Source organism: Leptosomus discolor, chromosome 21 (genome assembly GCF_034619465.1).
Source record: "Leptosomus discolor isolate bLepDis1 chromosome 21, bLepDis1.hap2, whole genome shotgun sequence".
Classification (NCBI taxonomy): Eukaryota; Metazoa; Chordata; class Aves; order Leptosomiformes; family Leptosomidae; genus Leptosomus; species Leptosomus discolor.
In genome coordinates this window covers 1211485-1238950 of record NC_141411.1, presented here as the reverse complement: position 1 = coordinate 1238950, position 27466 = coordinate 1211485, and the positions used below count along the sequence as shown (strand labels likewise).

Sequence of the window (27466 nt, the reverse complement as noted above, 5' to 3'; positions counted from 1 at the left end):
ACCCAGGGAATTTGAACTAGATGAACTGATGGAAAATTCCATTTTGCTTTCCTGGATGATATGAAAGAAAAGAGAAAGGATTCCTGGTTTGTTTACTTGTTTGGGTTTTTTCCCACTGAACTATATGAGGGGATGTGACAAACACCAAACAGGAAACAGGAGGAAGAAAGAGGTACCTACTCCAGCAAAAATTAAATATCTTTTTTAAATAAATAAAAAATAATAAAAAAACTTTTTCCCCCTTGTCAAAAACTGTTAAATATCAACAACAACAAAAATATATTCCACACAGATTCATTGTGGTTGAAAAAACCCTATGTTTTTTAAATGTCAGCCAGCTCCAGTTTTAACCTTATTGTTTCTCTCTCTCCTGAAGTTCCCAACCCCATCCCCTGCTGGGAACTGAGTCATGTTCTGTTGCTGAGCTCTCCTTAGACAGCTCACAGCTCTGCTCGAGTCGCTTTTTCTGGCCGTTCTGTTCCACGCTCTGAAGTTCACTAACCCACCTCCAAAACTTAGGGTGTCAGCTGAAAAACAGCACATTTCAAAGCTGACTCCCCTGCTCTGTAGCAAATCAATTATTATAATGGCCTCGTTATTGACAGGCGTGTGGGCCGCCTTTCTCACGGGTGCGATGATGACATAAATCTAGTATTAAACATTCTCTTCATCACCATCTTCCCTCTTCATCCGCTCTGCTGACTGCAGCCTTGTTCGCCGTGCCTCTGGGACTGACGGCTGGCTCTGGAACAGGCTGTTTCTAACGTGCCTCTTGCAGAACAATCAGACGTTTGTGTCCTTACTCTTCCTTCCTCTTGGCTTAAGCCCCTTTTAAGCATCTCCATAGTTACCTCTTCATCAGTCTGCCGAGTCAGAGCTGCCTGTGTGCAACCATCTCACGAGTAGCTCTTGCTGTCAGGAATAACCTTCTCCCATCTACTTCCTCTCATTGACTTCCAGCTGAAAAGATACGGCTTCCTCCTTACCCCATCATTCCTTTCTTCTGCTGATAGTGGCTCTGTGATTGAATGCTTTAATTCATCCACCAGGCAATGTGTCCACTTCTCTGCATCATCTAATTTATACCATCTGCTCTTTGATAGCCTGTGTGACAGTTTGCAGTTCTGTATTAGAGTTTTATGTGAGAGCAGCTCTGCAAAATGATCTTGTCCTGGGTAGTCCTTTCCTTGCCTAAATCTGTGTGTTTGGTTCTTTCCTGGAAACTTATAGCCTAGAGGATGAAATGAGAAGTCTATTTCAAGGATTTTGCAGTACATTGGTGAGTCTCACAGAGCCAAAGGCCACCAGATTGTAAATGAAATGAACTGAACAGACTAAGAAGCTCTAGTCCTCAAAAGCATATTTAGTGCAGACCTGAAACCAAGCACTGTGATTACTGAAGTTTTATATTCATAGATGACAGTTTCAGTTTAGCCCCTGTGAAATGCACCACTAAAACCGTGCTAATCCCTCTGAGATTACCAGCCATTTCAGTATCTTGGCTCCAAATCTAACCATTAAATGATAAATGTGCTTTAAATGGGGTTTTTTCACAGCATCCAAGCATTTACATTTCTCCCTCCTCCGTCGTGCAAACGGGAGGGGGCATACTGCATTGTGTAAGAGGCCCCTTTCTGAGCGTTTGTTTCCCCCAAACTGAGAAGATCTTGAACAACTCAGTTCGCTAAATTTTAGCTCAAAGGGGGCTGGTCTAGACACCAGTTTGCTTTAGGCTGTTGTTGCTATTTCCAAACATTTCAGCTGCCACTCTACTGCCATGCGCCTTCTGAGGCTGTTCAAATCTGCTTTAAATATACTTTTGAGGACTCGGCATCTTTGTCTGCGTGTACGTTCACCTGCGCAGGGAGCTGGGGCTAACAACCGCGTAGGCTTGACCTGCAATGCTCTATTGCCCTTGGTACAGTATTTTTTCCTGTCTTACCGCCTTTTCTTACTGAAGTTTGTCGGTCACTGGCCCACCTAAGCAAACTCACATTTCTGAGAACTCCTGTCCAGTTTATTGCCAGCTCCTCTTTCCCAAGGGAGAGGGACACTGGAGCTGATGGGGTCGTACTGCTGTAATTACTTGGGCTGTATTGGAGCAGTCTGGGGAGACAGCGAAGAGATTTCTAGTTGTCTTTTCTGAAGCATCATTCTAGGAACAAAAAGCCCAGCAAAACAAATTAACTTTGCTGCACTTAGCACAGTCTTTCCAGCTGAGGGACCTGAGTTGGTTATTTTAAAGCTGGACAAAGACGAAATCATTGGACCTGTGAGACTAAGGATCAACAAATGCTCCCGTAACAGTTTGAAAAACACCTTTCTATAAAAGTATTTTCACCAAGAGGTCTAGTGTTTTCTTCTTGTTGGTGGTGTTTTGGTTTTGGATTGGTTTTTGGGTTTGTTTTTTTTTTTACCTGTTTATGCAAAGACAGGGCCTTTGATTTTTAGTATTGGTTCTCCACTTAAAGACATGGGGTTAAATTCGCCTGTCAGCAGCTAGAGTTTACTCAAGAAGGATCATTCCTGCAGGATTTTTGACCAGTCTCTGAGTCCAGAGGTCTACAACATACCTGTAAGCCTTAGGGGGGCAATCTGCACTTCTGGGATCCTTGCTGCGCTACGCTCAAAGGCTACCTCTGTTCTTTTCACTGCCGTATTATCTGGCAATCTTTCGGCCGTGCGTTTCTCTGCTGCCCTGCGCTGGTGGGAATAACGTGGTGTCTTGGGGCTGTATTCGCCCAGTCTCATAACTTCTAAACAATGAACTGTTTTACTTTTTCTACTGCTGCCAAAGGAGCAGCATTTTAGTCGCTGCCTCTGCTTTCTCTTTCTGGGGTTGAAGACTGGGAGGTGTCGTCCTCAGACCAGCACCAGATACTTGTCTCCTCCTTCTTCCCAGTGCACCCATGCTGCAAACTGAACACAGCAAGAGAGAGACTCCAGTGTCATCTGAATTACAAAGTCATCCTATTGTCAAGCCTTTTAAGTGTCAAATTCTGTTTTAAAACCAAAGGCTGTGACATTCACTAAAGAGCAGCATTGTTTCAAAGTCAGGAAGGTCTATTCTTAGCACATCAGTCAAAAAGAAAAAAAAAGTCTTTGGGGAAAAAAAAAAAATTTACCAAAATGAACCTTGTCAGAAATGATCAATTCATCTTCCATTCAGATTGACCTGGTCCTCGCTGCATGCCAGAGGACAGAATTTGATGACGTAGCACAATAAATGAAGATTGCCAGATCTCCTTGTAATTAATTCTCTTGCAGTGCAGGTTTGGCAAAGAAGAATTTATCTTCAAGGTGATTAAACCACTGGTAGTTTGGGTTTTGTGTTTTGGTTTGGTTTGGTTTTTTTCCTTTTTAAGGAACATTTCTCCTCAGTTAGTGGAAGAATAGATGCCAATGAGTAACAGCCGCCTCCCCGTACTTTATTCAAGCTGTTTAAGTACCTCTTCCTGCCAGACCGGTGCCTCCTCAGTAGGTCAGAGACCAAGTTAAGACTGAGCCCATCACGACCCAGGGGGGCGTTGGGGCTGTGCTGCCTTTTCCTGTTTTCCCTCAAACTCCCACTGTGCTGGAGAGCCCAGGTTTACTCACACCTCGACCTTCAAATCTGGGAATGTCACATCCAGCCAATTTCACTTTTGCCTTTATTATTTCTCACTGGAAAACTTCAGTCTCAGGTAAAAACCAAATAAATATGGTCTCTAGCCTAGTCTTGAAACCTATTTGTACGTTGTAACTGTTATGATTCTTGAATGAAATAGAACTTCTTCTGCAGTATTTATACTAATACATACCCTACAAATTAGTTACTCTTCAATTAAAAGAGAAAAATAATTTATTTAGCACACTAGAAACTTAGGAAAGATGTCTGTGTTAATTCTTCAAAGCTGTATCCTCTAAACTCTGCTTATGAGGAGCTGCGACTGATGGCTCTTCCTATTCAGGGACTGAGAGAGTGCAAAGAGCTTTTTCCAACTTCTTTGAAAAAGCCGTGCAAATGTCTTTGTATCTTTAATTAGACGGGGACAGAGTCTTAACCATTACTAAAACTTTCCTGTTGCTGAAGAAGGGATTGAATTCACCGGAGGATGATGCTGGAACAAGTACACTATCAAAACAGTTTCTTAGCGTCCCTCTGTATGTCCTGACCATCTCCAGAGAGACCGTTATTAATGTGCTTCTGTCTCTCTCATTCTCTTTAGTATTCATGCAGTGATGATCATGTGAAAATTACTCACACTTCTGACTTGGGAAAACTTTCTTAGCCCAGAAATTCATCCAATATTAAGGGAATTAGAAATTCAAATGGGGGAAAATTATACACTCTGTGTGTCAATACAGCAAACCTTATAAAAGCTGCAATCAATCATATCGACATCAAAGGTGGTGGTACATTTTCTTGTCACCAAATGGATAGAGTTCAACAAATAAAGGAAAAGGTGAATCAGAGCAAGAAACTTCAGTATGCTGCCTGGAGAGGACAACCTCCTCCGAAAGCACAGACCTGGAATCAGTTCTGGAGCTTCTTTGTACTGTGATCCATGGTTATGCACAAATAATAATAAAAAATTGTCCATTTGTCTTGCCTATTTATTTGCTGCCTAGGCTGTACTGGAACACGGGTTCTTCTCTCACTGTTTGTGTGCCACTTCAGTAGAACAAGGGCTTTCTCTCAAAGTCTTTGACTGTTTAAATGAGCTATTGCACGCTTTCCCCTTCACAACCCCCCACGGGAGTTCTGCAGTCCTTCCACTCACTGACGCCTAGCACGTTCCTGTTGCAGGTTAAATCCAGGTACCTTATGCCTGGGTGCAGCCTCACATTAGTCAACCCCCTCTGCAAAGCATTTAAATTCATTAAATGAATGTAATGATCCATACTGGTTTCCTGCTGTCTGGCTGCTGACTGAACAGTGTGTGGTACAGAACGGACTTCCATTACGGTACCTTTACATTGTTTTTAATCTATATTATGTTGTATGACTGATCAGATAAACAACTCTCCCTCAAAAACACCTCCCAAAATTATTGCAGTTTGATGTTTCACATGTGCGATGCCAAACCTAATGCAGGTATGTGTAAAGCCCAGCACGACCTATGGAGACTGCAGCTCATTCCTGTGTGATTCTCTCTCTGCTACGCTCCTTATGTGTTTTGACTGCCAGATTTCGTGGTTTTGTAGGTCTTGTATCTCAGCGCTCTGCTGTCAGCTCCCTGAGATGCAAGAAGTAGGCACAGCCCAGATGCTCGCCTGAAGCAGAAATAGAACATCTTTCTACTACTATTCTCCATCAGGTCCCCCGAGTCTTGAATTTTTGGCAGGCAGCATTTCATAGGGAGAAAACAGCCCCAGACCTTTAGTTTGCAGTTGTTGTAAAAACCTGATTTTGGTTTAACTTAGCAGTCTGGAATGGAGATATAATAAATCTTATATTTTCTTAGTAAATCGGTGAGCTTATACTGGTAAAAAGTCTTCAGATTTTGGAATATTCAGTATTCCCCTCATGTTTCCAGGGCCTTTTGTGCATTCCCAGTGTTTTGTCTGTGTTACAGCTTTGAGGAGGTAGGTGTACTGATAAGTACATGTTTCTGATGGATGTTTTCAAAACTCGAGAGAGGCAACAGGAGCCACGCAGCCAGAAGGATAAACAGCTCCTGTTAATGATTTAAGGGTTTATGGGTATTTGTGTATATTTATTTCAGACTGATATGTAGCAAAGGTGAGCAAGAAAAGCCCTGTTGCTTCCGATCTTCTAAGATCCACCAGTACGCAGCGTGTGCCCTGAACTCGCTGCTGTCTCTGCGGGTGTGGGTGGTTACAATTGCACGTGAGAGTGAGCCTGAGGGGTAGGTGCTGCCCTCTGCGAGGCTCGGGATTGTCACTGGTGTCTCGGGACCCCCGTGGTGACAAGCAGGGGCTGAGATTTCCCGGCAGCTGCTGAGCTTTCGAGGAGGTGGCCGCGCGGGACGGCTTACCTTCTGCGCTCTCCGCTTGTCCGCTCTCTGGTTCTGGTGGTAAATTCGGCTGAAGTTGGAAACAATGACTGGAACCGGCAGAGCAATGACCAGCACCCCGCTCAGGGAGCAAATGGAGCCAAATATCTTCCCAGCAATTGTCTTGGGCACCATGTCACCATAACTAGAGGGGGAAAAAACAAAAAGGAAGCCCCTCCTTCAGACAAGCGCAATGGCACCGAAAGCCTTTTCAGGTTCCCTGAGCGCGCAGCAGTGCGAGTGTCCGGGTTAGACACTGAGGCTGGGAAATCCGCCATGCCAGCACCCGTTCACGTGGTGCTGTCCTCCTGGAGGTGACCGTTTGCACCACGCTCTGGCAATGAATTAAGCTAAACCAAAGAAAGGGACTTCAGTTGCGGACTAGGTGTGCCAGTTCAGGCAGCTGCTGAGTTAAATTCACACCCTTGCTTGTTTAGTACTTACCTCTCCATGCAGATGGGCCCTGACAAACCTAACACTGCACGTCTGCCTGTGGGCAGGTTCATGTGTTTTCATTCCCTTGTATCCAGGTGCAAATGAGGACTGATTTACGCTTCCATTTCAAACCCGGCAGTTCCCTTGCCATCTGTACAGTCAGAAATTTGGGCTTTGTTCAAAGTCTGGATTCGGTAAAGGGTGAATTCTCAGGAATATGAGACCAGCTGAAAAATATTCAGACAAACCTCTGGGTTTGACCCAGCAATCCTCATTGAACAGTTGTAATTTGTATGTTAAATAATATCGGCAGAATGTGAGATGGAATAATCCCTTTTGTGCAGATGGAAGGTGCTGCTGCTTTAGGTTCTGTGGATTCCACCCGACAGAAATCACTGCTCCGCCGAGTGCCTCTTTGCTGTTTGTGTTTTCACTTTGCATATTGCAAAAGCTTTCTGCAGCAGTTTTATACTTAAGCATTAATACTACTCTTCTATGAAGAAAACCAACGTGCTTTGCCTTATGGCTACTCCCCGGTGCCATAAGGAGGAGCATGGCTGTGGTTCCCTCACGGTGCTGAAACTGCTCTGGGCCTCGGGCACCTGATGGACCGCGCTGGCTCACCGACTGCTGGGTTATAGGCAAGGCAGCGGGGATTTTGAATTCTGATTTACGGTTTGGCCCAATGCAGTCCCCGGGCTGCATCCCGGGCGGTAGGACCTCTTAACTCGAACCCGCCGTGCCGTCACGCACGACTCCCTCCCCTCGCAGCACCGCTTCTGGTATCCAGCGGGCACCAGACGTTGGCAACGCAGGTGTCGTGCCCTGCGTGCGGCGGGGGTGGTGGTAACCTCCCCGGGAGGCCCTTCCTCCCCTGCAGCTGGCCCTCTAGAAGTGACTTCGGTGCTTTCTTCTGCACGTGGTGGATAAGCAAGTGAAAACCCGTCCGGAAAGCTGGATGTGGATCGCAGTGTGTTCTGATCGGGTAACAGAAGGCTCTGTTGTGGCTAATGCCCCCGGAGCAGGGCAGGAACACGATTAGCGCAGCCACTGACAGCGTGCAGAGGCCTTCCTTCAGTGAGCCGTTTATTACGTGTTTGTATGCAAATGTGTATTAATACCAATATTCATTGAAGAAACTTTCATGTGGAGGAAAGGGGAAAGCAAGTGGCCAAATAACAACAGATTTAGAAAAAAACCAGCCCTGGTACCAAAAGGGCTGTGTACAAACCACTGGGGTACGGGAGTTTCCAAAGTACTTCTGTGCCTCAGGAGGACACACTGTACTCTGTGAAATCCCACTACAAGCAGGTTCATGTGATCTGGCTACACCCTGGAGTAGAAGAGAGGCCCTAGGCGTGTTGCAGCGCTGAAGTTTTGCAGTAGGCAGGGAAAGGATGCTAAAATGAAAATCAGAGCCTAAGGAAGACATCCCTTGTTTCAGGGTGCTTGAAATCTGGAGAGGCCCCTAGCTGCTGTCAGGTGGTGTTTGGGATTGCCATGCTCTTCTTTGGGATGCTCTGGTGTTTGATGCAGCAAATATTGAAAACCAAAATGATTTACAGTTGAGGCTTTTTTTTTTTTTTAAACTTTGATGTCTGTGTATGACCACAAAGAGCTTTTTTGGGAATATCCTTGTGCTAAGAATAATTTATGTCCAAGGGGAAAACCAAGTATTTGAAAACACCTTTTTTTATCAGCTGAACTTCTTTCCCCCATCCAAGAACCCGCTGGTTTGAGGGTCTCTGAATAAAAGCAGAACTTACTACACATTAACTGCGTGCTCCTGGGAGTCTCTCATGGGCTCAGTGGCTGGACAGCGTGGCCAAGCAGCTGGGTAAAAGATTATCATCGCTGGGCTGTCACACTCACTTGTGTCCCAGGAGAGGCTTAGTTTTAGGCTAAGTGACAGCTTTTCTTTGTCATCTTCAGGGTTTTGGGTTATTTGTTTTTTGGTTTTGGTGTTTGTTTTTTTTTTAAATGGTTTAGGCTTCGCTAGCTAAAGCTTAATTATGTCAAGCAAAATCCTCTTCCTGCCTTCACTTGCATTAAAACCCCTCAGAATATCTCAGATCAATAAAATGCTATTTATGGCTATTAACTCTTTAGCTGCTGCTTTGTGCAAAAGTGGTTTAAAAGCTCTGACTGAGCGACAAAGTCTTCTGCCTCATTTAATGCTGTTCTAAAAAAAAAAAAGTCTTTCTTGTATTTCTCCTGCCACCCCTTAACACAATAAGGCTGAAAATTAATCATATGCCTCAAACATGATCTCAGTGACCTGGAGCACTGAGAGAAAGCCCTTCTGTGCATTTGTAGAAAGTACAATAATGAGTGTCTGGCTCACAGTCTGTCTTGTAGAGTTTTGTTCTTACACGCAGACTGAGAGTTACCTCATTACTTGGGACTTCAGAGAAGGTGCTTTAAAACACCATCAGGAAAGATCAAACTGTCTGAGAGCGCGTGGGGATGTGTAGAACTTCATTCGCTGAACTATTACGAGAGGAGCTGCCATGGGGAATTTTGCACGGGCTGGAGCAGGCTGCACAGGAGCAAGACCTAAAACTTGGAACGCTGACGTCTGGATCTACCGCAGCATTGGCTGTGGGTGAACGCTGTGGGTTCGTCCCTCTGGGTTCGTGTGGCCTGTCGTGCACTCGCAGCTCTCTTCTAGGGCTGACGTGTGATGTGAGTGATGCTGATGTTTGGAAATGTCCCAGCTTTTTGCTCAGAGTAGAACCCGGATGGAGCTTGATCTAGATCCCCTTGTGCTTAACAGGAGGCCTCCCTTTGACTTTGACTATGGTGGGGTTTGGAATGAACCTGTAAAGTTGCAATCGTTCTGCTCCTGTACTGACATATGCAGCTACTGCAACGTTAATTGCTGGAGTAACTACTTTTGTCCTGATGGTACCACGAGGTGCTAATGGCCACATGGCATATTTGTAACAGATACAGTGTCGAATAATCTCAAATATTGGATTTCAGTTAGTACTAATTGGACATTTTAAACCCAAAACTTCTTTTCCCCAGACTGGGATGAGAGAACTCAACTTTCCCATTAATTTGTTGAGTAAAAGGCAACTTGTCACCTAAAAAATTTCTTCTACAGAAAGTGCATTTTAAGTAATTAATCAATAATCTCATTAAAGCAGCAAGAAGATAGAAGAGTTGGGTAATGATTAATATTCAGAGGGTCTAACTGGATGTTTGAGCCTGTAATAAAACAGCAGGAGGCTGCAAATTCAGTAGACTTTTAATGTGACCTCTAGGACATCATTTCAGCTTCCTCTACCTCAGCCCCCCATTACGAAATGGCAATTGGTTACTTATTCTTCTCCTGCTTGGCTAAGTAGGTGCTCGGTTCCTCACAACAGGAGCTTCCCATGTTCTGGTTATACCCCACACTCAGCAGTGACCCCAAAGTGCTGCTGTGTCGCACACACTAATAATGCAAGGCAGTTGTACTGAAATACGGAGTAGATGCAGCCTGTACGTGGCCTAGAGATAAACATCTTTTCTATTTATTTTCCCAGGAATTTGGTTAGATGGCAACAGATTCAGCCAGTTTTCAGTTGCTGAATTCGTTGCTCTGCTTCCTGGCTGTGCTAGGCGAGATGCGCCTGCTGCCAGACAAGCACCGGGGCGTGCAAAGGTCTGCGCCCTTTGGGAGGAGCTGCCCTTGCTCCGCAGTCCCTTCAGTGCGCTCTCTGCACACAGATAGTGGTTTTGGAGTCTCTGCACACGTATCCCATGTTGCCAACGACGTAGCTTTGGTTTGTCCCCTTGTCTTCTCCTGGTGTCCCTTCAAAGCCCCACTTCCTACCAAGGAGACACTGAACAGAGACTCCTACTCACTGTATGATTAATGTAAAGTTCAAGTAAAGCCTTAAACAGACAAACCAGGAAAAAAACTAAATAAGGAATTACTTTTAAGTGGTCACTCTTTAGACTGGAAAGACTGTGAATGCAGAATTTCAGCTTTTTTTTTAATTTTATTTGCAGTTTGACTTCTGTGTTCTTTGGATATAAAAGGGGTCATATGTCGCTCACCCTAATTAGAAGCTATTAGCCTTGACAGCATAATGTGCTGTTGTTTTTTTCTCTGTCAGTACAGAAAATGTTACCGAATAGAGGTCACTGCTTCCGAGTTCTGGTTTTAGCAGTAGAGGTGTCTGGACAGTGCTTAGCTCCCCAGCTGGAGACAGCAATAAATAAGGTGCCGAACAGCTCATCAAATGACTCACTCTAAAAATAGACTCTCAGCAGCATCTCTGATGATCCTGTCTCTCCGTGCAACATTCACAGCCCTAGAAATAGGGAATTGTGGTCAAAAAGGTGGAAGATCCTATGGTATAGGGACATCGAAAGGTGCTACAGCAAGAACAGCTCTGTGGGGACTGGGAAACAGCTTTTCAGAGGATGCTCTTTTCCAGCAGCCTTTGTATGCCACAGCTTTTTGGCCGGTGTAAGACATGCCCCCTGGGAGGGGCTCATGGTTTGCAAATTACCGTCCTTGTGTAGCTGTTGTCTCCGTTGGCTCCTCTAGATGCAGAGTGCCGCTGAAAAATGATAAACCCGTACCACAGCTCCTTCCTTCTGACCAGTAAAAGACTGGTCTTTGGGCAGAGCGTCAGGTCCAACCGCCCTCCTCTTCTCCAGGGCTGGCTCAAGGGAGGGCGGCCAGGCCCCACGGAGCAGCACGCTTGGGGCGTCCTGGTGCCCGCTCCTGTGCCCCCCCGATGGTTCGGCTGAGGTCGCAGAGCCAGCCCGGGGGCGTGGGGACGGCTGGCCCGTGGCTCAGACGGTCAGAAGGGGACTGTGCTGCTTCTGGTCGCTGTGTTTAAGCGGTCAAGGGACATTGCCTGCCTAGTGGTGCGAAACTCTGCGGTTTCCTCACCCGGCCTGTGAAAGATGGAATACCTTGTGCAGGATGGAAACAGAAACAATGCTGCTTCAGGCAATTTGGTATTTCTGCCCCATACGGGCACTAACAGCTCTTTCAGAGCTTCTGTATCTCTCTAACTTTTCACCCAGCACAGTGGAGTCAAAAGACGATTTCACTCCAGCCCGTAAGCTTCTGGTTTTAGGACAATAAGGACAGAATAATAACATTATGTGCTGTACAATAGGTTATGATTTTGAAAGCCTTTTGCATGAACGAGAGAGAGTAAAGCATGGAATTAGCATGTAGCTTTCCAGGTGCAAGAGGTCCTTGTATATACTGTCAGGAAATCGCTGTGCAATGTTTTTATTTGCACAAAGGAGAAAAAAAATATCTAAAATTCAGCTTGAATGTTTCAGTTGCCTTGCATATTGCATTTGACAGCTCAGAGGAGCTCGTGTCCCTCCATTTAATAGGTACAAGTCCAATGTAATCATGGTAATGCTGCCTTGAACCTCCGGTGAAATAATGATTGTGTCACTTCCAATGACACAATGAAAACAAAAGCAAAACCCACTCGTTCCTTTCTTGTTTTCGCACGTGACAAACGAACAGGGAATTAAGAGCTATGGTGCGGGGGCTGAGGATAGTGAGATCTTTTGGTTAGGGTTTAACTTGCGGTTCCTCTGCCACAGTGGCTGTTTCATCTACCTCGCTGGAGTCACCCTGTCAAAACCCACAGCTCCCTGGAGCACAGTGAGCTGCCGCTCTCGTGTGCCGTTTGCCCACCCGGCTGGGTTTTATCCTGTCGTGTGTTCATACCTCCAGGCCTGCAAAGGTGCTGTTGCCTTTTTCAGCAAAGGCATACAAACTTTCCTGTGAGTTGTAGTAAATTCCTGGGTACGGGGAAGGTGGGAGGAGGGCTCTGGAGCTACCAAGGCAGTGATGCCGTCTGATGGATGGAAGGCAGACACGCGACACACAACCAGCGGTGGGGAGCTCCTGGAGGCTGACTTTGTCAGGGGCTTGTTTTACGGCCTCAGGAAAGACAGGTTCACTTTCTGTCTGATTTTTCCGTATCCATAAGGGAGATCAAGATGTTTTCAGAGCTGCCCTGGGCAAGTGTTGTGAGGATTAATTAGTGAGTGCTGGCGTGATAGTTTGAAACTACAGGAGAAGTTCTTTGAGAGTGTTTTGCAGACACAGACTCAGTAGTCTATGTCCATAAGGACAGTCTGGGATGTTAATGTCAGCTTTTTGAACGTACCAGTCCTCGGAGGAAGGGGATGCACTGATGAGTGCCTGAGAAACCTGACACGTGGGGAGGCTTGTGGTGCCTCCTGACAGAGCGTGCTGTAAACAGAGCCGTAATGGCTTTGGAGCCAGAGAATCTATAAACAGGCTGTCAAATGACAGACTTGAACAGCAAATCAGCTGTGTCCAGGGAAGCACAGAGCCTATTTCATGCTAGGGTTCTTTTACATTAAATATACTTATTTCCTGCCTTGTTTTGATCTGGGCAGCTCCCCAGCTGAGTATTCAACTTCTGCAATATCTGGCTTGGTTTTACACTACAGTTTTCTTTTTCCCTGGCATATTTTCTTTGTTAATGTTTTCATGGAAGCTCTCATCCTCCCTAGATATTCTGCCGAAATTACATCCCTCGGCCAAGCTGCGAGGGGTGGGTGCTGGGGATGCGTATCAGTGCTAGGCTGCTTATCCTCCGTACTCGGATGCGTTTGGATTTTTTGAAAAGCTGTGGTCAGCTGTTACTTCGTAGGGATTCTCCAGGTCGCCTTTTTAATTTTGTTCTGGTTTATAAATTCATGTTTGTTATTGACTTTGGTGTAATGAAAGGACGGAGAGATGCATCTGGAATCGTGAAGAAAGGTCTGATGCTGTTAGGCCCTTTTCTCACACTAACAGAAGTGAATGTGCAATGAAATGGGAAGACAGGACATTTAAAATTGAGAGAGATTTCTGTACAGTGCAAGAGGTTATCTCACTGGATATCTCACTGTTTCAAGATGCTGTGGGGAAATTGCTAGAGATTGACCACGAAAGGATGGGTCAGTTGTCTTTTTATCAACACTGAGATCATGTAGTTACATCACCTGGGACGAAAAAGGATCACTGAGCAAGCTCTGTTGCTTCTCTGACAGTGGGAATTAGAAAGAGAGGCAGGTTATTCCCTAATGACTTGCTATGAGGCATCTGTACTTCTGGGTAGCCTGTACCAGCCCTCTCCAAAGCCAAATGAAGGGATTAGATGGGTTTGGGGTCAATTGTAGCCTGCTCATTCCTGTACTTTTAGAAGAAAGGTGACCTGGCCGAAGGTCTCCGAGAGCAACTGGTAGCATATGTATTCTATACAGCAACAGCAGGCACTGCCCAGAGAACCACGAATGTTTATGTAGACCCAGGAATAAACAGAGTAGGTTATTTAATACACTGAGGGCTGAGAATACTTTAATATATGCACACACTGGTTCCATTTATTCTTCCTGGCTTGGATCAACTCCTCAGCCTGTAGGCAGTTAAAACAGATGGTCTGAATTTGGGTAACATTCAGACCTTGAGTTGAAGCTAAAAATGGAGTTTCATTGGCAAGGAAAGTAGGTCAGAAAGCTAAAGCCCCTAGTCCTAAAATGATGAAAGGCTCCTAATCAAGTGTTCTCTATTACCATTCATTAAAAGGAGCAGGGGAAGAAATATTGCTAAAGACCTTTGAGAAAGGGATTACATGGGAGCGCGAGCAAGTCCTGCAAGGAGACCCGTGCGTTTGCAAACCTGTTCGGTGTGAGAGATGGGGCGACCATGAATGTTTCTTCCTAAAGCCCTGCGGGCTGGACTGGAGCCGCAGCAGGATGGGAATGGTTTTCTTCATGGCAGCATAAGCAACTTTATCTTCTGCTTCAGTCGCAGGAGTGCTGAGAGGAGAGCCTCTTTGCATATCCTCTATTAATACCTTTCACACTAATAATCCTTTCCACGCTAATGCTGTCATCCCCCTGACTCAGGTTCTGTAATTTCCTCACCTCTGCAGATTGTGACTTGTGCCATATCTGACACTCTCAGTCAGTGATTTCTTTGCTCTTCATCATTTTTCAAATGTGTGCCAACTGCTGGAAGTCTTTCTTTGTTGTAGCCGACAGGAATTATTCAAAACAAATGGGGAACCTCTACCAGTTAACACAGTGATCCCAGTTCAGCACATTGTTTCAGCACTTGCTTAATATTAAGCACGTACCTAATTCCTGTTCACTGAAAGGATGATCACATGCTTGTTCAAGTATTTTTTTTAAATGGTGCTAAGATGAAAGTTTGTTCCTTGCGTTTGACAAACCCAAGCTAATACACTGTCATTACTCCTCTCCCTTTCCCCTCACTCTGCTGTTAGAAATTACGTTTCTCTGGATGGAGAATTGCTGCATTTCAGCTCTGCCAGCACATGCATTTCTAGAGGCAGTGTTAGAGTCCTCCTGTTTGCTCTCCCTAATGCTAGATGTGGACTGTCTGCCTTGATCCTTGGTGTCACTGTCACAGCAGCAGGTAACAAACGTAAGGACTGAAATCTGGAACATCCCGTCGGCCTACATAACTCGGAAATGATGTGCAGGGTGATTGTCTACTGTTTAACGGAGACAGCTGTTTACTATGTCATACACCTCTCACCAAACAGAAATGGATGTTTCCTTTTTTATGACACCTCAGATTTCTCCAGGACCACTTAATAAAGTGTTAACTAGTTTTTCACCAAAAAAAAAAAAAAAAGAGGAAAATTTAAACTATTGATTTACCAGTTATTCAGAGAAAAAGAGGAATTGACTTCAAGGTAGAATCAATATAAAAAAAGCTGAATTTCACTTTGCAGAAAATACCTCCAGTCTTAACCTCCACACCTTACTGCCTTTTATTCCTAATATTTATTCATTCAGCTTTTCAGATGAAGCTCTATTCCTTCTAGTTCTTGCAAAGCTGATATATCTAGCAAAAAGTCATCTCAGTTTTCTTTTGCTTCATGCATCACCAAGCAGCTATGCTGTCATCTCAGTTTTTGATCCTCAAATCTCAGTTTCGGTAGTGATAGATGTAGCAGAAAAAGCTTTCTTAGGCTTTTTTTGGTTAGACCCATCTTTCTCCAATTGACAGAATTGCTCTTGATTTGCGATTTATTGAGAAGGCTTAGCAGGAAACACCAAAGGTGTAATCTGGGCTGTTATTTTTCTGAGCAGAAGACCTCTGTAAAGAGGAAACATTTCGATGGACTCCAGGACCAGTGGGGGGGGTGTGGGGTGTGCGTGGTAATTTAGTGCCTTTCTGAAGTTCTGCGCACTAGAGAATTTCAAGTGAAGAGCGACTGCCACATGTTGATGCACCTCAATCCCTCCAGCAACGCTGATCGCACACTGGAAGTCTGCCTGTGTTGCCGGGCAAGTGGTGGAATAACGAAGAGTCCAACAAGAAAAGAGTCAGAATCATTCCCTACACTTGTGTTTGGCAAATGCCAAAGGTCCTCGGTTCCCTGAACCAGGAAAGTTTGTTTGTTTGTTTGTTTTTTCCCCGTTCTAAGCTGCAAATTCAGACCCAGTAATGGCAGCGTCGGGGGCTTGTGTGGGTCCCTAGAGCAGTCTCTTGCTCGAAGCGTGTCTGTTGTCAGCAGAACTGGAAAATGCGTGTATGTTCACAACAAGTTACTGTTTAGCCCTTCAACTCGCCATTATTGGTTAAGGCAAAGCTTGCTGGTTTGCCCTAACAGTGGGGATCTATTGTCACACATGAGCAGAAAAAATCCATTCGATTCTTTCTTTCTTTTCTGACACAGAGCCCGCCCCTTGCTGTGTATCTCCATATTGGGGGTTTCGTTCCCTGTGAAGGTGAAAGTGTGATGTTGTTTGCAAGGACTCCTACATCCTTCGTAATTGAAGCTTTTCACCCTGAACCTGACAGCAAGTTCTTCCTCGGTCAATATTTAATTTAATTTAAATTCTAATGTGGGCACTAGGACTCAGATCCATTTATCAGGATTAGCCCTTGCGGTGGTACGGGGCAGTCACCACCCGCGGGTTCTCTTTGGCCCTTAAACCCCAGAGCTGTGGCACGCGTGGGAGCCGTAAGGAGGCGTTCTGCTCTGACCTTTTGGCTTGTTCATTCATTTAGTCCCAGTTAACCTCAGCTGCAGGGCTGCTCCCTGCATGCAGGCATGGGAAGTCGCAGCGTCAGGTGCGATGCTCAGAGGTGTCTTGCCTTCCAGCGTGTGATTATAACATGCTTAAAGAAGTCACCGTGCACACAGTGGCTAATTAGTTTATACTTTAGCACTGTTACCATTTTACTAGTGTGTCAGTCATTATAATTTGTCTGTAAGTGAGCAGAGGTGTGTTTTATCCAGTATGGAGCACACCTCAATGGAAATCAGGCCAATTAAAGTGAAATGGCAAGTTTGCAGCCACCCACCACTGAGTGAGCCCTTCATCTTGGGTTTTCTCGTTGTCACCCAAAGTAATGTTTTTAACGTTCTTGTTTTCTACAGCCACCAAGCATCAACAATACTCAGGAAATATTAGGAAAAAGTCCTTGGTATTATTGTCCATCTGACCATCATCTGATACAGACATCTGCCTTGTTAGCAACTGAGTGCTTCTCTTCTCAGTAACATGGGCTTTCTAAAAAGTGTTAATGGAAAATAAAATGTCCCAGATTAAGGCATTATTTATTTCTGGCTGCATACACTAAAGGCCTTTTAAATGACTTCATTCATTATTAATTCAAGATGAATCCTCATATTACTTGCAGTTAAACCTTATACAATTACCTGATAGTAGAATCCGGTTTTTTAGCACCTTAAAGCTCTCTGCGAAAGAAATCTTTTCAGAAAACACACAGGCTGGAGAGGGCAGTCAGTGCATTGAGCAATTAGACTTTTCACCTAATAGGAGTGTTGAAGGCTCCCTGCCCTGTCTTGAATTCTTAACTGTGATGTCAGCTTAAAGGAAATGCTGGGTTTTTGCTTTCATTTTATCCTCATCTTTTTCTTTTCTGTCTTTTTAAGCAGCTTGAGCGTCCATGCTGAGCCATGTCACATTCAGAATGATACACATACTGTGCATTTTAATGAGCTGCTAACACTGCTTGTACAAAAAGCAATCTCAGAAATATTTACTGAGTCAAAAAAAAAAACAACCCAACCCTATGGGGAATTAATTAGCTTTTTAAGAATTGGCTTTTTGAAAGCCTCAGATTCTGGAAAAGTTGAAGTCAGAATTGGAAGCGGTTTCAAAGGAGTTGAAGTGAGCAGAAGAAAAAGTAGTAAGTTGTAACGGAGTGTAACTCATCCCAGGCGTCTCCATGCGCACTGGGCACTGTACGTATAATTGGTTCACCCTCTAAAAGCTTTCTGAGAGAGGAATGCCGTGCAATGCCTGGGTCACCTGTAAAGCTTCTACGGCCTTTCTGCAGGGGTGAGCAGAGAGGGACAAAATCGCTGGAGCCCTGGCCGGTTCCCTCCACCCTGTTGGTGACAACAGATTTAGAAGCAGCGTGCGCCGGGGCTGTGGCTGAGTCGCAGAGCGGCTGGGCTTGGAAGGGCCCTCGGAGAGCGTCTGGTCTAGCCCGTGCGCAGAGCAGGTGGCTCAGGGCTGTGGCGATCGGGTTTTCGAGGTCTCCAAGGATGGAGGCTCCACGATCTCTGTGGGCACGCTGTTCCAGGGCTCAGTCACCCTTGCAGGTGAAAGAACGGCGGATACTCTCGGTCTGGAGGCAGTTCTCCTCGTGCAGTGCTTTTCTCGCTACAGTACTTGGAGTTTTGCCTCCGTGTGGCGGTGGCTGCGCCTTAGTGCTGGGCACAGTAATAGTGAGATGCACAACTAACCTCGTTCTCACGGTTCCTGTCGAATGGCTCTTTGGCTGGTTTAAAGCTGGTTTAATTTGATCATCTCCCTAGAAGCTTGATTTCTTTAATTATATTTAAGCACTTAAGCTCCTCTTTAAATAATAGTTTGAAATATTTTATATTTAAGAATAGCTATAGTTCTGTAAATTTGCACAGACTTACGTTTCCTGATCAAAAGTTCTATTTCAACAGCCTAGCAATTATGATCAAATAGAGAAGTGCATAAAGTATGTCAGGTTTGTTGGACTGAGAGATGTGGCACAAGTGAAAGGTGTATCGTGTCTAAAACATAGTGGGAGCTGTACACTGCTCACTATTATCTCTATCCATAAAATACAGACCCTAGTAAACACAATTTCACAAATATGTGTTTTTTAAAATAGCGATGTCGGAAACTCACTTCATTCAAGGCCGATGGAAAGTTGCATACAAGTTCCAGTTAGTTTTAGACCTATCTGATTAATGCTTCATTTTCCTGCAGATGTCAAATGCTATCCAAGGGCTGGATATTACCTAAATATACACTTCTGTCCCTTCCAAGGGAAAGTGATCTAATAATGTGGCATTTGTCATCAGATAGTGACACATGAAAGACATTAATAATTTACTTGGATCGGGCATACATTGTAAATGAAAGACACGTTTCAGCGATAGGAAGAATTACATGAGCATCAAAGCGATCGTGTTGCAGAGAGGACTTAGAAGCTCCGCAGCAACTATTTCAGTGCAGGCTGCTCAAGTCCTGGAAACGCGAGGGAGCAGTCCTCGTGACAACGGGTTGAGAGGCAATCCGGAAATTCAAACGTGGAACTGGTCCTTCAAGGATGACTTGGTGTGTACAGGATATTACTGAGATCAGAAAGATTTGAAAGGAGTTTTCTTTATTGCCCGTCAGTAAAATCACAAATAATATTGCAAATGTTGTAAACCCGTGTCACGGGGTGGGAAGGCAGCCCAGGTTTCTGGACCTGTTTCAGAGCACGTGAGCTCCGATGCTGAGGAACCGGGAAGAGCATATTGGTAGTGCAGACTGCCTCAGCCTTTACTTCTAAGCAAAGCAGGATCAGGGTGGATTGAAGACTCGTAGATACCTATTTCATTGCTTTCACGTGCAGCAAGCACGGAGTGCTTGAGTATGTCCTTTGAGCCGCGCATTGCCCGACTTCTGGTGGCTGCCTTCTCATCCACAGACTCACCCGGCTGGTGAGCAAAATCAGAATTGACGTAAGGTTGGATTTACAAAGTTAATTGGGCTCATAAGAGGGATCACCGAAGCGCTGGTGCAGGCCTAATGCTATTTGCATCTTCACACACCTAAATAATTTTGTCAATCTGGCCGTAGACACTACCTATGACTGATTTTCGACCACATCAGGCAACCTAGCCCTTAGGCACGGGTTTGCACTGCCACAGAAGCACATTATGAACATTATATACCATGAAAAATGGGGAGATTGTGTCCAGAACCTGTGCCTAGCTCTGCTCACCAAAGCTGGGGTGTTTCCTCTGCAATGCAGAAGACTCATTTGGCGTGGGTGTGCTTTGTTCTACCTTGGTTTAGATACTTAATGATTTCTTCTCCACACCCCCGTCCTTTTTAATGGTCTTGTTTAAATAAATATTAATGCCTCGTCTTCGAGCAGGTGCAAACCTGTACTCCAGAAAGACTGTATTATGGTTGCAGAACCATTATCGTATCCCTATCAATCATACTCTCATTTGCTCCTGGGATGTAAGGAGCACCTGTGGCTAGTTAGCTACAGACTTTATTACAAGCTAGATGACTTCAGCATTCCTTGTTCATAGCTGCGTTCCTTCTGCTTTCTTTGCTATGAATAAATTTTGATTTTTTGGAAGCCTTGAAATAACTTTTCCCCCCTTGTTTTGTGACTCTGTATAGCAGAAAATAAAAATAAATAATAAAACCCCAAGAAATACAGGTGCCCCTCTGCAAACCTGCTGAGTGCAGGGCAGCAAAAGACTGTCACAGAAGACAGTGAAAACAAATACCTTTTTCTTATGCTCACTACTCTTTTTTTTTTCCCTTCTTTTAACACTGCCTTATTAAAAAAAAAAAGGTGAGCTTTAAACATGATGCTGCAATACAAAATGTATTCTATTAAGTGTATGACAGAGAAATCAGAGAACCTTTATTTCTTTTCTTACATGGTTATTTTCAAATGGAAGACCAGTGCTGTGAACCAGCTCTGGGTGATCCCTTTGTTTTATTCCGCTTCCTTTGAGAGCAGCCACCGCGAAGGCACAACAGCGTCCTTTTCAGACTGTCTGAGAGGATTTACTCTCGATGAGCTGCAGGTCTTATGGATAGGGACTGTCTGACGGATCCACACGTTGCAGACGTACAGACTTGTCTAGCACTGTGTGTCACGTACGTGTGGATACGTCTGTTGCAGGTTCCAAAGCAGCTTATGGATCAGTCTAAACCTGCAGCAGAAAGCAGTTTCGCTCTCTGGTCATCATTGCAGCAGCTGATGGGGTGGGTGGCAGCATAAAGCCTGGCAGGACTCCGATGAAAGCGATCCTGCCGAGAACACCAGCGTACGCTTTGCCTGGTTGCTCTCAGTGTGCCTACAGCCTTGCCCAGACCCAGGTACCCACGAGCTGCTTTCCAGTGCAGAAGTTGGATGGGAAGAAATGCAGCTTCCCTTCCAATGACAGTTGGTAGCCATGAGCTTCAGTCTAAGTGGTCACCCGGAGGTCATAAACTGTCTCTCTGACACCTTTCCTCTTCGCTGCCCCTCCCTGGTTGGCCCTCTTCACTTGGAGTGCCAGGAGTTCAGGCTCTAGGATCCGTCTTCATCTGTGTTTTAGAATATCTTATCCATTTGTTCCTCTAAGCATGTGTTAATATTAATAACACATAGATAATTTTTCTGAGTAAGAAATCAAATTCACCTACGTGCTGCCAGATTTACGCCTCCAGGGAAGTGTTCTGAGTCTAGAGCTGGTTGAATAATTCTATTCTATTTCAGACTCCTCTTTCTTCAAAGACAGACTGAAGGAGCATGCTCACAAATATCAGTTTCTCTTGAAATGTTTTGGGTTTTTGTTAGGAAAAAAAATAACCCAAACTGTAAACTTTTAAGTGAAAGCAACAGAAGCCAATTGAAAAGATAGGCTTATTTGTGTGTAGTTCAATTTCCCTTGTCTGTATTTGATTAAAACCACTGCAGATTTAACATGATTTTTCTTCTAAATAGAAAGAAAAACAAGAAGAAAAATAGCCCTGCATGAAACTCCCTGTTATTTTCTTCACCAGTGGAGTATTTTATCATTCTGAGCAAAAATTAACTGGAGTTGTCGAAGTTTGCCAGTGATTGATAGTGTCACCTTAAATGTTACTAGTCAAAACTTGTTTTCTCCTTTTTCACTCCTCCAGAATTCAGGTAGGCACTTTGCCAAAGTGTGAAATTCCCTTTTGTGCCATTTGAAAAGTCGGCAGCCCCAGCCACGCCGTGGCTCCGAACGTGACAAGGTTTAGCAAACAGGGACGGGTTGCCCAGCCCGGGCAGCGCGTGGAGCGGCGCAGGCAGGCAGCCGGCCTGGCCCCGGGGGACGGCACCGGCGGGACGGCATCGGCAGAGCTCTGGGCTGTGCTGGGGACGGGGCGAGGCAAGGAGCGGAGAGGGGAGCGTGCTCTCCTGCGTTCATCTCCCTCTGGCCGTGCCGGAGGATGCTGACCAACGAGAAACTCAAGCTCTGGTCAGTGGTGGAACTGGAACGGTGTCACCCCACGTGTGATTTAGGGAGGCTTTGGGTCGGGTGACCCTGAGCTCTGAAAACCCCCAGCCTGGGGCCGCTTCCAAGGAGCCTTGGAGGAATCTGCCCGTCTCACCCAGGTCCGCTCGCTTGTCCGTTCATCCCGGGACTCTCTCCCTGTCCTGTGTCACAGGCGGGTTCTGGCGGTCCCACGTATGACCCAGTGTGCGTATGGTGTGTGCTTTCCGTACGGCCTGGATTGTCTGATCTGGGTTGGTGTCGGTCTCAGAATTGTGTGCTAATGTATTTGCTGCAGGACTATATAACGTGCACGATATTCTCCTTCTTTGGTAACGCTCGGAAAGTTGATCTTGAACTTTTGGCCTTATAAATATGTTTCTCCCAGATGAGAAAGCAGACAGCTTGTGATGAAAATTAACTTGCTAATAAAAATAATTAGTACACAAAGGGACAGTCACCAAAATCAAACCCTGCTTTGTTTCCCTAAGTGTGTTTAAGTATTGCATGAATAGAAACAGATTATAAGTATAAATCATTTGTGGTCTGCGCCCTGGGACAAAGCTGAATGATGGTTCTTGTCTCTGTAGATACCTCAGGTCCTTTTCCTTGTATTTTAGGCATTTGAACAGCCAGATCTTTATGCACATTTGTAAATATTTCAGGAAAAACAAAAGACTGGGTTGTCTGGTCCGTTTTCTGGCATCACCACTACATAGTGAAATTACCGTATTGCAGTTTCAACGAGTGAATCTTTTGTCTGGTCCTAAATCCTCTGTCTAGCCCTTCCTGTCACTGCTTACAGAGTTGGTTAATTCACAGCTCCCCTGTCAGCAGATTCTATTCTCTAATTTCCTTTGTGACTTAGAAGATTTTTCTCCATTATTTGCACAATCTAAGATTCAAACCATCATCGGTTACTTCATTCCCATGTCTGCTGTGAAGAACTTTTCCCTTTTCCCTTTTCCCTTTTCCCTTTTCCCTTTTCCCTTTTCCCTTTTCCCTTTTCCCTTTTCCCTTTTCCCTTTTCCCTTTTCCCTTTTCCCTTTTCCCTTTTCCCTTTTCCCTTTTCCCTTTTCCCTTTTCCCTTTTCCCATCACTACAGGTAGTTTAGGCACGTTGGGTTTTTTGCTCAGTCTTTGTTTTCTCTAAGATGTTACAGAGAGACGCCTGGAGAACAGCAAGCATTTCTGAATTTGCTACTCGTGATATCTTTTTCTTCATGTTGCTACATATGCACCTTGAAAAGTTGAGCTTTTCCCTGTAGGTATGACACTTTGAATGCTGAGTCTGAGTTGATGCCTTCATAAAAACACTTGACTATGAATTCATTCTCTTGCAATTACTGATTCACCATCCTTCCTCCAGGTACAAACCACCGCAGATAACATTATTTGAATTTATCTATGGGAGGGATACACAGCAGGCTCGTTTCCCCGGGTTGTTTTGGAATAAACAAGCAAACAAACCCAAGTCAAAACAGAACATAAAACCCCTAAGCCAACTAACCGGGAGCCCCGATCTGCAGCCTGCATTTTTCTTCTTGTCTTTCCCCTAGAAAAAGGAGAGATGTCAGAATTCAAATGTCTTGCAGTATGTTCTGCGAGAGCAGCGCAGCGTGCCATTCGGGTCTGTCAGCGTGTTATGTTGTGACTGGCAAGGAGGCTGCGGTACCTTTTCCCTGCAGATTAGCGCGACAGCTGCAGGAGCCATGCAAAGTGACATAAGTTACAGACAGTTCTTGCCAGATTGGCCAGGGAACCAGGTGAGGGAAAACATAGGTTTATTTCTTGGGATGGTTTTTTTTTTTGGTAGATCTTGTATAAATGGGAAACAAACCAGATTTTTAACTCATCCTGATTTAGGAAAATCTGTGGCTGACCTTTAAGCTGACTGGATTCAGTACACGGATTTCCTTTGACTTCTGCACACTTTAAGCTATGTTTTCCTCCTTTTCTGTTCACGGGGCAGTTAAGCCCCTGCAAATCTAAAACAGCAGCAGCGATATTTCAGCCCTCTTTATCCAGTGCTGGATCAAAAATGTCTTCTAAAAATATCTCACTTTTGAGCATTTCTTAGGGGTACAAACCTTTGCTTTATTTTGAGGAAGACAGGCAAGAGGAATGGAAGACGTCCTTCCCAAGACTGCTGAGCTACTTCAGTATAGCTGTAGCACAGGGAATGCATTTTTTTAGTATTACTTTAAATCCAGTGAAGCAAACTGCAAAGCAATGCAGTTAAAGCTGTGCCATTAAAGTAGGGCTGTACAAGTGTGGCTGAGTGGAGATGTCGGTATGATAAGCCTAATAAGTAGTAAATCTGGGTATAAATCTGGATGAAATAGTGTTTAAGTTTTGCATTTGTTCGCTGTGCACTGCTGCAGACCCCTTCACTGCAGTGAAAATTAACTGTAATTCCTTGAATCCGCAGCACTTTTGTTTTCATCCTAGAGGGACTTCCAGTGCGCAGCTCTCCTTGGAGAGAGCTTCACCGGTCCCAGCCACCAGTGGGTTTGGCTGCTGGCTGCAGCGGCGCAGCCCCGGCCTCCTCTGTGCTTGGCTGCGGCTGCTGCGGGGGCTGCTCAGGTACCCAGCCAGGGCTGGGTTTTGGTTTTGTTTGTAAAATGAAATCATTTCACTGTTGAAATGAATCGGCAGTTTTAGGTTTCTGTAGAACCAGAATTTTCCCAGTAAAATGAGCCTTATTCCCATCATTACGCTTAATAATTGTACCTCACATAGTAACATTGTCCCCTGAAAACAGCGGTAAAACTTCCCTACCCTTCGGTCAGAGCCTGAAAGGTTTCATATTATCTCAGGAAAATGATGTTAAAACTCCAAGTGACTTCACGTACATCCTTTCCGAGATGGGGCTGCTTTGTGCAGAACCTCCAGCCTTGTTTGGATTTATGTGTATGAGCTGGTAAGGTTTTGTGATATTAATTTAATTTATTTGGTATAATTGTTGTGCTTTGAACAGGAGAACATCCCAATCCTTGTCTTTTCTCTGTCTTGTCTAAATCACATCTGTGATATCAGAACAGCCAAAGTTCCTTGCCTTCCTAATGAAACAGGCTGCTTAAGCACTAAGCCCTGGTAATCCAGTTTATGTTTTCATAACAGTAAATATAATATGAAGATATGCACAGCTTGTGCTTGATGTAAGCAGTGAGATCATTACAGTGTTCCTAAATCCTTTTATTTTAAGATTTATTTAGTTGATAAACTTTACATGTTTGTCCTTCATTTGTCATTCTAGCATGGGCTTTAACCCAAAGCCAGCTTCCCAAACCTTCTACCGCTCCAGTTTAAGCTCCCTTTTGCCTGGAGATTTGTTGGTACAGGACACAAAGAGATGTCTCCTACAGGATGCCAAAGCCATAGGCGAAGACTCGAAGGCGTGTGACTTTTGGCTCTTTACGTGACCTTGGAAAGCCTAAGCAAGCTCTTTTCTCCTCAGTTACCCTTGCCTAAAAGTGAGGAGCTATTGTTTCCTTCCCTCTAATCCCCAGTGCTTTCTCTTGCTCTTTATATAAGAGACTTTGCTCTTTGCACTGGCACAGCGTCCAGTATGTATTTTCATAATCATTATTTACACTTTGATTAAGCATTCATATTATTCAGTAGATGACATTAATAATATCAAAATGCCATTTTATACAATACTTAAGATCAGAATTTCCTATTGGAAATCAATGAGAACATCTTCCTAAAAAATCAATGCCCTGAATGTCCCTTCCCATATAAGAAGTGCCTATATTTGTCGATGCTGATACAAGATGCTGTGGTTCTCTGTCTGTTCATGGCCTGTACAGACTTCTGTGATGCTTTTCTCAGAGGCAACCCATTAGCTGTCAGGAGTGGATGGCACTTTTTCTTCACCAGTATGGTTTAGATTTAAAACATAAGTCTGGAGACGAAAGCCTCCATCTCCCATTACAGACCCCTCCTGTGGGTTACTTTGTCATTAGACTTCAGCCCTTACATGAGACGCTCCGTTAACTAGAAAGGACTGTTCCTTCTCAAGTCCTACATGACTCAAGGTGACTGAGCAATTCCCTGCTGGAGTGGGTCTGTTCAGAATATAACTTTATCTGTCGCCAGAGCTGGGTCAGGGAGAGAGCCTCGATTCTATTCCTAGTCCTGCCCTGACTTACCCTGCTGGAAACTGCGCCCCTGCACCGCATTTCACCCTGGACAAATTTAGAGGCAGAGCCCGTGTGTCCAGGGATCGATGCCGTTGAAAGCAAAGGTCTGTGCGCGGATCTCTGTTCTGCAATGAAGCTGTAGGCACTGCACAGGATACGTCACATTTGCACTTTCAAATTGCAGAGGGATTAGGGCTCTGTTTGATGAGTTTAAAATTTTGTGTTTATCTTGAAGTTTTCATACATGTATATATATCTTCTGTATCTAATTTAGCCTGGGGTGTAATCAGTAAAAAATTGTAGGGTAACCTCATCACCCGTAAGCATTCTAGTGGGAAAATATGCAGCACCAGCAGGAATTCAGATTAAAGGTGTTAAAAAAAATATCCTTTCATCAGTGCTTTCTTCCTCATTAAATGTGGAGTTTGCTCGTAAGTATTTGCCAAATAAAAAGGGAGAAATAGGTAAAAGTTAATACTATACAATTAAGTTCCCTTGAATTTTCCCAGAAGGTTCACCTTAGCTTAATTTAATATCCCCTCAGTTCTCCCAAGCCATCTGTTTGGCTGAGATGCAAAACAAACGTGTGCAGCTCGATGTGTTTATCCTGCGAGCCTTGGAGGTGACAAAAGCTCGTAGGAAACAGGTTTGCTCACTGACCCCGCCGGGCAGCTGTTTCTTCGGGAAGTCCTTCACCGTGCAGCAAAAGGCTGTTAGTCGCTGTCCTGGAAGACGCTTTGAATAATCCAGCCAGGCAGGTGAAGCCTGTGTTAAATGAAGAGCCTGTCCACGGTCTCACCGACTTGGTGAGCTGGGCTCAGCTGCTGTGGAAGTCAGAGACTGGCCTAAATACCCCGGCTGGGTGGGGGCCCTGGGGGGCCGTATTTGAAGCCCGTGCAGACTGTTTCCTCCTGAGCTGGTTAGAGACAACCGCCGAGCTGAGTGGGAGAGCACAGGGAAGCAGGAGCGCTGGGATGCAGGAGGAAAGCTTCCTGCCCCCTGCGGTGGTAACCTTCTAGCTGACCTTATTAGCACAGCTCCGGCTCCCGGGGAGCGGACGGGCACCTTCGGCGCAGGCTGCTGTTGCCTGGTGCGTGCTCCGCGCCACGTGGGGCTTGCGAGCTCCGAGGCAGCGCCGGGTCCTGTGCAGCCCCCCAGGTCGGCAGGTGCGCCGTACGCCAGGCACGGGCACGGTCGAGGCAGCCTGGTCCGGGGCTCCCGCGGGACCCGGGAGTGTCTGCATTCAGGTCAGCAGAAGTTAACAGCCTTGTCCCTTCATGTGCGGCGTCGGCTGGGGGAAAGCATGGCCTGAACATCAGTGTCAAGGCCAAAATAGGACACTGGGAGCCTGGTTCCCAGTTCCCCTACTGACA

General features: G+C 45.1%; 1 protein-coding gene across 2 annotated transcripts in view; it reads right to left on the bottom strand.

The window, feature by feature from the left end:
- The window catches only part of KCND3 (potassium voltage-gated channel subfamily D member 3), a 118322-nt gene that overhangs the window by 22249 nt on the left and 68607 nt on the right, over nt 1-27466 (bottom strand). For both annotated transcript variants that reach the window (XM_009960757.2, XM_009960759.2), the window contains exon 2: nt 5982-6144. In XM_009960757.2, the coding sequence (XP_009959059.2) occupies nt 5982-6144 (163 nt within the window). The remainder of the gene's footprint in view (nt 1-5981; nt 6145-27466) is intronic.